Genomic DNA, 14,576 nt, shown 5'->3' on the forward strand with positions numbered 1-14,576 from the left:
ACGTTGCCCCCACTCAACTCCATGGTAATGCCTGGGCTTACTTAAAAGCTTTTGAAGTCCTGTGTCAAACCTTACACATCATACCTACCAGCAACAAATTTTTTTACTTCTTTGAAACATGTGGACGAAATGTGAAGGGCGAATATGTCTCACTCGCCACCGCTAGGGGTCTAGGATTGTTCACCCTGTATAAAAGCCATTACAAACACTTCAAAGGTAAATTTTTCAAACTTCGCGAATCTGATGCTTGCAAAGACATATTTTACTTTGCCGATGGAAACCCAAAATTTCCTTTCTATTGGACGAACCAATACGAGAGCATCATCAAAATTCCCGATGATGCTCTTACCCCCGAGGAATTAGTAGATTGCAAATTTCTATCTGGCCTAGGCTTAAACCTTACAGATTTTATGGTTGCTCTCTCTAAAAATGCAGTTGAAAAATATGTTGGTAAGGCATTCTAATCTGTTTCGCCCCTTCCTTAAATTACATAAGAAAACTTTACCAAGTTCTAACTCTTGCTCACTCTTTTGCAGGAACAATGGCTCGCCTAACTGAAGAAGACATCCTTCGATTTCGCCGCGAACAACAGGCTGCTCGCGAAAAAAGGAACCCCGCGAAGTCGGTGGACGAACATGCCACCAGCCACTCTGGTACTGAATCAGGCCGCCCCGCAAAAAAGAAAAAGAAGAATGAAGATCCTACCTCTATCAAAAGCAAAGCCTCAAACCAAACCTCACTGGAGAAGTTCATGGGCAAAGGCGAATCTGCGTTGGCGAACAAAGGCTGTTCATCAAGCACCCCACCCGTTTGCTGGAAAAACTTGCTGAAAGAGTTTGAGGAATTATCCTCGGATGACGTAACTTCAATTTGGGACTCCAAAATTGATTTCAACTCCCTGGTGGAAACAAATCTGGTGTTCGAGGCGGACCGTGATAAGATGAGGAAACTATGTTTGAAGGAAGCTTGTCAAGCCATGATGACAAAGGGCTTGGAGATTGCTGCTATCTCCAAGATGATCGACCTTGAATCAGCCGAATTCGATGGTCTTGCTTCAGCCAAACTTGTTGAAGAGAAGGAAAAAGAAATTGGAAAAATGAAAGCTACACTCAAGTTGCTGGACAAGTCGAACAAGGCGAATGAAAAGAAAGCCGCGGATTTGGCTTTAGAGTTGGAAAAAATGAAGAAAACCTCTGATGAAAACAATGCTACCCTCCAAACCTTGAATGAGGAAAATGAAAAAATCAAGGCTGACTGCGCTCAATTGACTACTGTGCATAATCAAATGCTTGAAGAAAATTCCCAGATGAAAACCGAAATCGCTGACTTGAAAATTTCCGTTCTGGATCAGTTTGAAGCTGGATTTTCTAAAGCACTTACTCAAGTCACTTTCCTTAATCCTGACCTGGCAATCAACTTGACGGGAACAGACCCTTACGCCCGCATTGTTAATGGCAAATTGATCGGCCCGGATAACGCGGATGAGGACAGAGTTGATGAAGAAGAAGAAAAAGAGGAAGAAGAAAACCAAGAAGATGATGAAGGAAATGTCAACAACAAAGAAGGAGGTGGAGAAACTATCTGAATGATCTAGGCTCTGAGTTTGTTAGCCCCTTCTCTTTCAACCGACAATGTAAAAGGCTACAGGCCTCTTTTGCTTTAAATTACTCAACGTTCCTTACCTTATGTAACAATTTCCTTTATCATAATGAAATTTTCTTCAGTATTCACATGAGTGCCCTCTATCTAATTGTTTCGCCCAATCAACTATAATAACTTCTGAAATTGTCATAACTTCTATAATAACACTATCCCTTACTCACCCAAACAACTATCACAATAACTAATTCTATAACTAAGCATATCCTTATTTAGTCACCTGGATTATCATATGACTCAAAAAATATAAGCATAACTTTACCTAGTTATTCAAGTTATCATATAACTTCAAAATATAACTTAACATAAATAACGTTTACTAACCTTTCACCCGAATCGGTCCGCCTTCGTCATTTAATTGAACTCGTTACTCTCACATTTTACTGTACATAGTAAAATACTCTTGAATAGATCTCTTTAAATGTTATAAAATTTAAACTTAATCAACTACTTTGGAATCATAAGGCCTTTGTGTATATAACTTAGTCAAATTTTCATTTTTGACATAGTTATTATTCATGGAAATCAAAGTCAACATATTTGATTTCATTAGTATGCTCGCGTGGAGACTTGTGCTTAGTTTGGACAAGCTTAAATCCAATTTAAGACTGTGCTTATGAATTCGTGGCCGGATGCTCTTGTTTTAAGAGACTTACTTTTTTCTCAATTGTCTGACGTCGCCCAATTGATAGACCTTAGTTGATAAGTTTCCGCTATGGGTAAAAGAAATAAGTAAAATGATAAGCCCTTGATCATTTTAAAAAAGGTTATGCCTCGTTAAAAACTCTCCCGCCTGGGGTAGAGAAAAGAGTGCACACCTGTTATTCATTAATAATTGATGCCTCGTTAAAAACTCTCCCGCCTGGGGTAGAGAAAAGAGTGCATCAAATCTAGTCTTACACAACAAACATAGTCTTAAACGATACAACCGACAAACGTAGACTTCAACACACACAAACTGAAACAACGAAACTCAGTCTTGGACAAACATACACTGAAACAAACTGTACAACACAAAACAAACCGAACGAACCACCCTGCACTTCAACTGTAATAATAACGGAGATGCTGTGCATTCCAAGCCCTTGGGACCCTTCGCCCCGATAACTCCTCCAAATGATACGCCCCTTGACCAAGCTCTCGCAGAATCCTGTAAGGTCCTTCCCAATTAGGTGATAACTTCGAATCATCAGGCCCCTTTGCCTTCCTACGCAGAACCAAATCACCAACTTTCATTTGCCTCGGAACCACTCTAGAATTGTATCGCCTTTCCGACCTCTGTTTTACCATTGCCTGCCTCAAACGAACCTCTGCTTGCGTTTCCTCTGCTAAATTGAGATCAACCACTCTATTCATGTCGTTCTGCTCTTCATTATAAGTTACCACCCTGAAAGTTACATCTTGTAATTCTGCTGGTATCATTGCATCTACCCCGTAAGTCAACTTAAAAGGTGATTCGCCAGTAGTTGATTGAGGAGTAGTATTGTACGCCCAAATGACCGTGATCAACTCTTCAGCCCATAATCCCTTAGCTTCGCCTAGACGCTTTCTAATTCCATTGAGAATGACTTTATTCGCTGACTCCACTTGTCCATTTGTCTGAGGGTGCTCAACTGAGGCGAAACGCATCTCAATTCCCATTCCTGCACAAAAATCCTTCACACTCCTGCTTGTAAACTGTGTTCCATTGTCTGAGACGATAGTTGCTGGAACGCCAAATCTGCAAACCAATTTTCTCCAATAAAACTTTTTGACTTTTTCTGCTGTTATTTTCGCCATTGATTCCGCCTCAATCCACTTAGTAAAATAGTCCACCGCCACCAAAATAAATCTGATTTGAGAACCTGCTGGAGTGAACGGTCCCAGAATATCTACTCCCCACATTGCAAATGGCCACGATGAACTCATTGAGCTAAGAGTCTCAGGCGGCGCCTTATGTAAATCTGCATAAATTTGACATTTACCACACTTCTTCACATATTCCATACAATCCCCTCGTAAAGTTGGCCAATAGAACCCTGCTCTGAGCACTTTCGCCGCCAAAGATCTTCCCCCTACATGACTTGCACACACACCTTCGTGAACTTCAAACATGATTCTTTCCGCCTCATCCTTAAAGACACATCTCAATAAAGGAACTCCAATCCCTCTTCTGTACAATTGATCGCCCAACAATGTGTAACGACTTGCCTCGCGAATTTGATCCTTAGAGAATGTCAACACATCAGAGCCTTCTGCCTCCAAACACTGTTTGATACGCCCCATCCAATCTGAATTCGCTAAAGTTAACACCATCATCGTCTCATCTTCTTCGATACTTGGGCTGCTTAAAACTTCCTGGATGACTGACTTATTATTTCCCGGCTTCTTGGTGCTTGCTAACTTTGATAGAATATCTGCCCTTGTATTCTCCTCCCGCGGAACATAATTGACCTGCACTGTGCCTATCTGCTTTATCAATCCCTGAGCTTTCAATAAATACTTAGCCAGCTGTGCGTCCCTCGCCTGATATTCATCCTGAATTTGCCTGGAAACTATCTGAGAATCTGTTTTAATCATTATGCTCTTGACCCCCATCTCGATCGCCAACTTCAAACCTGCAATTATAGCTTCATACTCTGCCTGATTATTGCTTGCTTTAAAGTCAAACTTGAGTGACTGCTCAACTGTCACGCCACCTGGTCCTTCTAAGATTATTCCAGCTCCACTTCCCTTGACATTAGACGAACCATCTACAGACAAACTCCATTCGCCAACTTCCATATTTTTCTCACTAGAAGACATTTCATTAACAAAATCCACCAATACCTGTGCTTTAACCAGACCTTTCCTGTCAAAAGTGATCTCAAATTCTGACAATTCAACAGCCCAGGAAACCATTCTTCCAGCCAGATCAGGCTTTTGCAAAACTTGGCGAAGTGACAAATCTGTTTTTACCACAATTGGAAAGCCTTGAAAATAAGGTCTTAATTTCCTGGCGGATATGATTAGAGCTAATGCAGCCTTTTCAATTTTTTGGTATCTAACTTCAGCTCCTTGAAGAGCATGACTCACAAAATATATGATCCTCATATCATCCTTATTTTCTTGCAACAAAACTGAACTAACTGCATTATCAGAGATGGAAATAAACATTGATAATGAAATACCTGGAACTGGTTTGGCTAAAATTGGTGGCTTGGATAAATGATCCTTCAAACTTTGGAACGCCCTCTCACATTCTTCAGTCCACTGAAAAGTTTTGTTCTTCCTTAAGCATTGAAAAAATGGTGCTGATTTTTCCCCAGAACACGGAAGAAACCTGGACAAAGCTGCTATTCTTCCTGTTAACTTCTGCACATCTTTAACTGAGGTTGGACTCTGCATATCGAGTATCGCCTTACACTTATCAGGGTTCGCCTCAATTCCTCTCCTTGTGATCATGAAACCCAAAAACTTTCCGCTTTGAATTCCAAACGGACACTTTTCCGGATTAAGTCTCATGTTATGCTTTCTTAGTTCGCCAAAAGCTTCTTCAAGATCAGAACAATGCGCCACCATTTCCTCTGACTTGACCACCATGTCATCTACATAAATCTCCATGTTCCGCCCCACCTGCTTGTCAAACACCTTATCCATCAACCTTTGGTATGTTGCTCCCGCATTCTTCAGCCCAAACGGCATAGTCTGATAGCAATAGTTCGCCTGATTTGTCATGAAAGCTGTTTTCTCCTCGTCAGGCTGATACATTCTTATTTGATGATACCCTGAGTATGCATCCATGAGGCTAAGCATTCTGAATCCAGATGCCCTATCCACAAGCTTATCAATATTCGGTAAAGGATAAGAATCCTTAGGACAGTGCTTGTTCAAATCTGTATAATCTGTGCACATTCGCCACTTGCCATTAGCCTTCTTCACCATAACAACATTCGTCAACCAAGTTGGATACTTTACTTCCCTAATGAATCCAGCTTCCAATAACTTATTTGTTTCCACCTTTACAGCCTCTGCCTTTTCTTCGCCCATCTTTCTTTTAAACTGAACAATAGGTTTCGCCCCAGGATTTAAAGCAAATTTGTGACATATAAATTCCGGATCGATTCCTGGTAAATCTCTTGCACTCCATGCAAACAAATCCATATTCTCAAATAACAAGTTTACCAACCTGTTTTCCTGACTTGTAGTTAAATTGACACCAACTTTCAAGTTTCGCTCACCAATTTGGATCGCCTTAGTTTCCTCTTCTGATTTCATCTTGTGCTCACTGAATCCTTCTCGAGGATCCAAAATAATTTCTGACTGTTCTAAATCCACCTCATAGACTCGATGCCCCTCTTTCACTGCTTTCTTACCTATGTGCCCATACTGCTTAAAACTTTCTGAATAACACTTTCGAGCAACCATTTGATCAGCCTTTAAAATTCCAACTCCTCCTTTGCTCAATGGATACTTCGCCGTTAAATGTCTTGTAGAAATGATCGCCCCCAATCTGTTTAGTGATGGCCTCCCAATGAGTACATTGTACGGTGAAGTACACTTTACTACCAAAAACTTAATAGCAAATGCCTCCGCATTCTTCCCTTCTCCAAAGACAGTCTTCAATTCCACATATCCTCGAACAAATACTTTTTCTCCAGAAAAACCCACTAAAGAACCATCATAAGGCAACAAATCAGATTCATTTAGCCCCAATTTTTCAAAAGCGTCACCATAAATCAAATCCGCCGAGCTTCCTTGATCCAGAAGTACCCTCTCAATTTCATAATCAGCAATCCTCAGCATTACAACAATTGGATCGTCTTCGTGAGGCTGTACTCCCTCAAAATCTCGCACAGTAAACGTTATATCGGGTTGATTGGTTGCCCAACTTCCCCAATCGTTAGAGTAAACAACATTAATGGAGTGAACGTACCTTTTACGAGCTGAATTAGTCATTCCTCCGCCACGAAATCCACCAAAAATAGAATGAATGCGCCCCTTTGCTTTTCCATCCGACTGTCTATCTTGACCATCACCCTCAATCTCTTTTCCATCTTCGGTTCGTCTTGTTGAAGTTCCTGCTTCATCTGAATTGCTTCGCCCCTCAAGCTGCTTCATATACCCAGCCTTTATCAATTTATCAATCTCCTTCTTCAAAGTAAAACAGTCATCAGTATTATGCCCTGAAATCCTATGATACTCGCACCACTTCTTCTTATCCACGTAACCTGTTGACGGCTTTGGCTGCCGTGGAAAACGAATAACATTCGCCTCCAAACACGTGTGCAAAGCTTCAGTCAAATTAACCGCCAAAGGTACTGCACGGTCATTTTGGTTCCGAGTCCACGTCATCGAATGTCCTGGCCCACGCACTCCATACGGTTTAGCACGATTTTTGAAATTAGAACGGTTATCAAATCGGCCGTCATAACGGTTACGATTATTATACCCTGCGTTGCCACGTTCGGTCCATCCCTTCGAATATTGATCTGTAACCGCTCCTTTTCTCGCCTCGAACTGCTGTTTCTGCCCAGTTACCACCGCATTTGGGCGGTTATTCTTGATCTGATCACTTTGCTCCTCCCTAATGTATCCTTGAACCCTTTCGCGTAGGTGCACCATTGTTTCCACCGGTTTCCTGCTTAAATTACTGTTTAGACCGCCCGGCCTCAAACCCAGTTCAAAGGCTGCAATGCAAATTTCTAGCATCTTATCCTCCAAATGAACAGATAGTTGATTGAAACGCCCCATATACACTACTAGAAAAACTAGTTTTCACATCGGGTATTTTTGAGTTTTAACATCGGTTTTTATCCGATGTAAACAATGTTGATGTGGTATCTCCTAACCTTTTCACATCGGGTTTATAACCGATGTGAAAGGTATACCTTTCACATCGGTTAAGTCAACCAACTGATGTGAAATGTACACTTTTCACATCGGTTCAGTCAGCCAACCGATGTGAAATGTATACCTTTCACATCGGTTCAGTCAGCCAACCGATGTGAAAAGTATACATTTCACATCGCTTCAGTCAGCTAACCGATGTGAAATGTATACTTTTCACATCGGTTAGACAAAAAACCGATGTGAAATGTGTATACTTTTCACATCGGTTAGACTAAAAACCGATGTAAATGCTCAACCATTTTTTTTTAACACGAATTTGACCTGAATATACATATTTTTTTTAATGAAAATTTATTAAAATAAAAAGAGATCTTGAGAACACACTCTCTCAAGTGAGTTAAACATCCAAGGTCCCAGCAAAAAAAAAACACAATAGCCTAAAAGAACTAGAACAATTCAGCAATTCTAGTTCTTTAAATGTAGTTAAACAGCAGCTCATGAAATTAGGACAAAATAGTTAAACAGCAACACAGCAACAATTCAGCAAAACAGCAACAATTCAGCAAATTAATGCCCCAAGCAGGAAAGCCACCAGCACCATAAGCATAAATTAGGAGAGCAGCGGAGGTGAGCAACTTTGAACCCTATAAACAGATGCAATAAATACAGAGATCAACAATCCATGTTATCCATGTTAATCTACAATAAGTGAAATTAAATCACTCCTGAATCATAAATCTAATTGATTCTTATGTAGAAAGCATCAGAATCACTTCTAAGAATCACTTTAAGAAGATGCTTGAATGAAGAGGCAAGGTTCATGAAAATGAGAAGAAAAGGTTAGCACAAGAGCCAACTAATATCTGGAAAACTAACACAGTGACACAATATCAGGAATGTTACAGGCTAAGACAATAAGACAATCTAGTGACACAATAATGGAAAATTAATCACTGAATCTAACCACTATCATTATCTTCACTGTAATTAAAGGTTCTGTCATCTAGAACTAATTTAAATATATTGGTCTTTATTGCATTAGTTCAATTTTGTTGGAAGACTTCTGGGACCTAGAGGTAATTCTCTGAAACGGGTAGAAGCAACAACAGGTTGCAGGGTAATGCAGACAAGTTAATGCAGAAAGATATGATTTTTCAGGATTAATATTGCAAAATGTGTAAAACAATTTATGCATTTCCCAATCAAGCATAGCATCTAAAGAAATCATACTGTTTATACTTCAGACAAAGTATATGGCATGAAACTATAAGTATATAAGACATAGTTACCATAAATAAAAATCTTTTCTCCAAGGTGCCTTTTTAACACAGCCTCTGCATAAGTCCAGTCATATGGGCTGCATCAGTTAAAACACCAATCAACTTTATATAGCAAAAACCAGCAGAAAGAAGTTAACAGATGCTAGGCATCTCTTGCTCTATATTTTGTACTGAATGCAAGAGATAACAGTACTTGAATGACTAATGATTTACACTTTTTTTTTTTTGAAAGGATAAAGATATATTAAAAGGGAAGATGAAATAGCTTGGAAACAGCCCATCCAAGTAGGAAACAGAGAACAAAACACCAAAGACAAAACAGGAGGGTTAACCACATGCAATCAATCATTCTCATTTCTCAGCTTTGAGTTTCTAGCTAATAGCTGCTGGCCATTTCCAAAAATTGGAGAAAGATCTCTATATTGATTTGCTGCCTGCAATATCTTCCAGTGAGTTGAATAAACTTTCATGCATATTCACCTCTCTAATTCTATATCTTTTCCTTTTATGATCTTTGTGCTGGTTCTGTGAAGTGTGAACTATATAAATATATCGTTTTCCAGCAAATTTGTATATGTTTCATACAAAGATCATGCTTAATTTATTTCCTTTCATATGGATTTGGATCTATATATGCTTGGTAGCCTATTTTACTATTGTATATCCTTCTCATGTTATGATCATTTCATGGTAGTATTAATATTCTCTAGGTTGGATAAAAAAAACAGCAAACTTTAAAGCAATAAGCTCCAATCCATGAACCTTCAAAGAAACAAATAAGCATGATTGTTGAATCAGATTCTCTCTCTGTTATAAATGCTATGAGATCTGAATCAATGGCTTGGACTATTCAGAATGTCATACAGGACAGTAAGGAACTAACTACCTATCTATAAGTTGTTTGAATGAGGGTATATAAATCCCTGTACAAGTTGAGCTCTTTAACAGAAATAGAATTAATTAGAGCCTGAGTACAGAAACTAACCCACTAAGAGTCTATTCACATCATAAATTATCAGCTTGTAATGACTAAGTATATTGCATACTCTAACAGAATACAATATATCATGGAAAAGAATTCCCAGAAACCAACTACCCTTGAGCTCTGATCACACACCTCTCTTACATTGAAAATATTTACTCCATCCAACCAGAAAAATATCACACTTCAATGTTCAAGACATGCTCAAAAAAATATCAGTTTCATTTAAAGGTAACATAAATCAGAACAATCCCTCATCCAAACAACCATCACTAATTCACTATGCATAAGTCATATTACCCGAAATCCCTACTTAGCTAGTTGGTCTTAAATATTTAGCCAACCATATTTCTTGTTCAGTTAAATGATCTTCAAACTAGATCATAACAAAGTCAAGCAGTAGTGGCTCTGTAGTGCTGGAGGCCAATTAACTATGCCAATGCATTGAGACCAAGATAAAGACATAGCCTATTATACTAGCAATAAATAAAAGAAAGATACAAGATAGCAAGATTATAATCTAAACACAACAAAGCTAGCCGTAGACTTGATTCTGCAGAGAAAAAAGGCAAGACAGTAGGAAACTTACTTCTTCTTACCAATTCTTACTTAGTTTTTTGGTTGAAATTCCAGTAACAATTGGTAACCGATTTCCACTGTTCAAACCGATATCTAAGTCAACAGAGGAGATTGGAAATCGATTTCCATCTTAGGGAAAAAGGGTGTGGTTGAAGGATGCGAAGGAGGGAGAGGTCGAAGTCATGGAACTTGAAGGGGAGGAGTTTGGCGGAATGTTCTATTAATGGAAGACATATCTCTGACCCCTTGTAATGAAATTGGTTGCTCTCTTATGCGAGAAAGAAGGATGGAAACTTGTTCTGTTGCAATATCTAATCGTTCCTTAGACTTAGCAGATTCATTAATCAGAGATGAAACCATATTTTGTAATAACTTAACTCTTTCAGCATGATCACTTGATGCATTTTGAAGAAGCTTAGAAGAGGGCACGCTCATACGACGCCAACGAATGGGAAGATATCTATCTGGGATCTGAAAGCAATTTCCTGTTGAAAGAACTCTAAGAGAATGCCTACATAGAATTCCAGAGCATTCAAACTGGTGGCAGCTGCAACTTATGATTCCTTCCTGAGGGGACCAATAAACTTTCCGACCTCCTTCAGTTTTTGTGTGGTGTCTCACAAGAAAACCATCTTCAATTGAAAATGATGCATAATGTGCTGCCAACACAAGTTGTTCTTGAAGCTTTGAAAAGGCAAAAGGAGTGAGGACTGTGACAGCATGTGATTCCATTGGGGCTCCTGTTTTGAGGCAAACATTTTGAAGATTCTGCTGCATGGTTTGCTGTTCTCCAGTTTGATCTTTAAAATCCACAGCAACAGCTACCTGATAGTGCAAACCCAAGTTAACAAACATAAATTTCTGTCTCAGATAAACAGCACAAAGTTTATTATGCGAATGCTCATTTAAACCAATGTAACAATATCCAAACCAGGAAACACAAAAAGATATATAATACATGTTCAACAAAATGAGCCACCCGTGTTTGTGCACTCAGAAATCGTTGATTGAAAGCATTGATTGACTTTGACTGACCTGTTGTAGTCATTCCCGCAAGAAAATGGCTTCTCAAAAATGGCAATGCCCAAAGTGAACGAGAGCTATATAAATTAACCATGTGCCGATTTGAATGCAGCCCAAAAGAACAAACCATTTCCCTCCAGCCTAGTTCAAAATCCTCCACTGACTCAAGATTATAAAGTCTATAAAATTCAGCCTTCCACTCATTGTAACGTTCCCCTAGAACAGCATTGAACCAAGATGGGAACTTTGCTACTATCATCCATATACAGAAAGCATGTTTTGTTGTTGGCATATCTTCAGCTAGTGCTTCTTTGAGACATATATTTTGGTCAGTCAATATAGTCTGTGGAGCCTTTCCATTCATAAACCCTAAGAAAGCCTTCCAAGAAGGTGATCAAAAAACAAAAATAAAAAACAAAACAACACCTGTGTAAATTAAAGAACTGAATAACTTCTAAAAAATTAGCAATCCTCATCAACAATTAAAATACCTAGTCCATTTTAGAAGAATGGGGCAAAAGAAAAAAGGAAACTAGCATAAGGTGCTTACATACATTGACCAAAGTGTAGAATACTCTACAAGAAAATCTTTACACCAGCAGTAATTTAAATTAGATTCCATTTATCAGCAATAAATTTTTCCGTCCTTCCATTTAGTTTATATTCATTAAGCCACCCCAGTATTTCAAGAAACAATACACGAGGACATGTCACAATTCGAATAAAGAACCAAACTACACTAATATTGATAACTTTTTTATTTAACTACCTTCACTGCCCAGGAAAATGACTTGACAGTTTCATCCCGCAGAAGCACACAGCCAAAAAAGCAAGGCATTCCATAATTATTTATTCCAACCCATATCCCTAGCGGCATGTCAAATGCAGTGAGGCGATGTGTTGTATCAAGCACCACGACATCACCAAATATATCATACAATTGGATTGATGAGGCATAGGACCAAGCAATGTTTTCCAAACGGTTGTTTGCATCAAGTGTGTACTCAAATTTAAAATTAGGATCTTTCTCCTTAATGTTTCTGCACATTCTCAATAAATCTAAGCTTTCTTCTTCTGGATCTAATTTCCTAAACGACTGGAGTAAATTCCTTATATCCTTTTCAGTAAAAGGCAAAAACCGAAGCAAATTACCTTGTAAGCAAACCGATTCACAGAGCAGGAGCGGCGGCGAGTCACAGAGAACGAGCGGCGGCGAGACTTAGCAACGAGCAGGAGCGGCGGCGAGGCTTAGCAACGAGCAGGAGCGGCTGCGAGGTCGTAGACTCTGGTGAAGGTTTCTTCGCGGAGAACGACGTCGTGGTGAAGTGTCGGATGGAGAACGTGGTGGGAAGGGGAAGAGAAAGGGAAGGTTTGTGAGTAATAGGGTTTAGGGTTTGGGTGCAGGAGTTGAGCAAGATGAAGCAGGAGCTGAGTAAGATGAACTTAGTTTTTTTCGTGAATGAATGAGTTTGGGTTTTCATGTACGGGTTTGTGTGAAAATTAAAGAAAGGAGAGACTTTTCCCAACGGTTACATTATAACTGATGTAAAAAATACTTCATCAAAATTTCAAAAATGCCACCGCACTTAGCTTTCACATCGCTTATTGTATCAACCGTTGTAAAAACTCTTTACTAATTACTTTTCACATCGGATATATTCCCAACTGATGTGAAAACAATCATAAAGAAGGGACTTTTCCCAACGGTTACATTATACCTGATGTGAAAAGTACTTTATCAAAATTTCAAAATTGCCACCGCACTTAGCTTTTACATCGCTTATTGTATCAACCGTTGTAAAAACTCTTCACGAATTACTTTTCACATCGGATATATTCCCAACTGATGTGAAAACTCTCATAAAAGTTCACAATAATTTCAATATTGCCACCGGTTTATCTTTCACATCAGGTATTTCATTAACCGTTGTAAAAACCCTGATGTAGAAAATACTTTTTCTAGTAGTGATAAGATTGCAAAGTCTCATTTACTCCCTGCCGAATGTTGAATAATGTCGCCGGTAGAAAACTGAGACAAGAATTTTGTAGATAATTCTGTGAAATTGACGATTGACCTTGACGGTAGAGTTGTAAACCAAATCATCGCCGATTTCTTAAAAGTTGACGGTAACATTTTGCACTTCAACGCGTCTGATGCGCCTACAATGACCATTTTCGTGTTGAAATACACTAAATGGTCCTTTGGATCTGAATCGCCATAGTAAGAATCAAGCTTCAACGTCTTCAAATTGTCTGGGACAGCAGTGTTCGCTATTTCCTCTGTGAAAGGTTGAAAGTCCACCACCGTCTCAGCCATTCTTCGATCGCCCTCTCGTAAACCCTGAGTCTGATTAAGATCAGTAAGTTGATTTTGCAACTGCTGATTATGTTGACGAAGTTCATTGAGATCGTCCATGATCCGCTGAAGAACATCGGGAGGAACATCATTTTGTTGAACATGATTCCTCTCTCCGTTCGCCCCGGATCGAGTCACCATCGCGATGAAAAACGAAGCCTAGGAAAGTATCCTTGGGCCCCACGGTGGGCGCCAATGTTCCGGTATGGAACCGCAGACTAAGGCTAACCAATATCGAGAGCAAGCGAGAGTAAACAAAGTGAGTAAAATGCATGAAAATGATAGGATCCCTGCCGCTTGGGCGGTCCTTCTTTATTTATAGTTGGGTTTTGATCCGGCTGGATCATGGGTTACCCGGCCCATTTAATACATGATTCGGTCAGCCTAAGTAATATACATATTGATCAGCCCATACCAGACCACTATGCCTCTCTCTCACCTTCCGTTTCTCACTCTAGTTTCTTTGGATTTATCTCGTTTCTGTTTTGTGTTATACTGTTTAGATTCAATTCAATTTCTATCTTGTTTTCAATTTTGTAAGATTCTAGTTGAGAATAAAATATTTATTTGATTCAATTTAAATTTTATTGAACGTAATCCATTTTTAAATCTGGTTTTCAACTGATTTTGAGAAATATCTGATTTTAAACCGGTTTTCAAGTATATCCATATTTTAAAACCGGTTTTTAACCATATCCATATTTTTAAAACTGGTTTGGATAATAAACCAAACCATATAAGTGGTTTTAAAGTGGATATGGTTTGGTTTGGTTAAGAACCAAACCATGAACACCCCTAATTGGAGTACAAGCTGAATAAAGCATTGTATGGGCTAAAGCATACCCCTCGGGCCTGGAATAGAAGAATCAATAGCTTTCTTGATCAT

The 14,576-nt window shown here is 39.0% G+C and overlaps 1 protein-coding gene across 1 annotated transcript; it reads right to left on the bottom strand.

Annotated features, from left to right (window-relative positions):
• Nucleotides 1-7,809: 7,809 nt before the first annotated feature.
• On the bottom strand, nucleotides 7,810-14,576 carry LOC130743917 (protein FAR1-RELATED SEQUENCE 11-like). The gene is made up of 5 exons (XM_057596131.1): nucleotides 14,534-14,576; nucleotides 12,104-12,486; nucleotides 11,270-11,713; nucleotides 8,760-11,136; nucleotides 7,810-8,114 (listed from the first exon to the last, which is right to left on the bottom strand). The coding sequence occupies exons 1-4, from the start codon at nucleotides 14,574-14,576 to the stop codon at nucleotides 10,492-10,494; spliced, it is 1,515 nt and encodes a 504-aa protein (XP_057452114.1). The 3' UTR covers nucleotides 7,810-8,114; nucleotides 8,760-10,491.

The sequence above is a fragment of the Lotus japonicus genome, chromosome 3 (assembly GCF_012489685.1).
Source record: "Lotus japonicus ecotype B-129 chromosome 3, LjGifu_v1.2".
Classification (NCBI taxonomy): Eukaryota; Viridiplantae; Streptophyta; class Magnoliopsida; order Fabales; family Fabaceae; genus Lotus; species Lotus japonicus.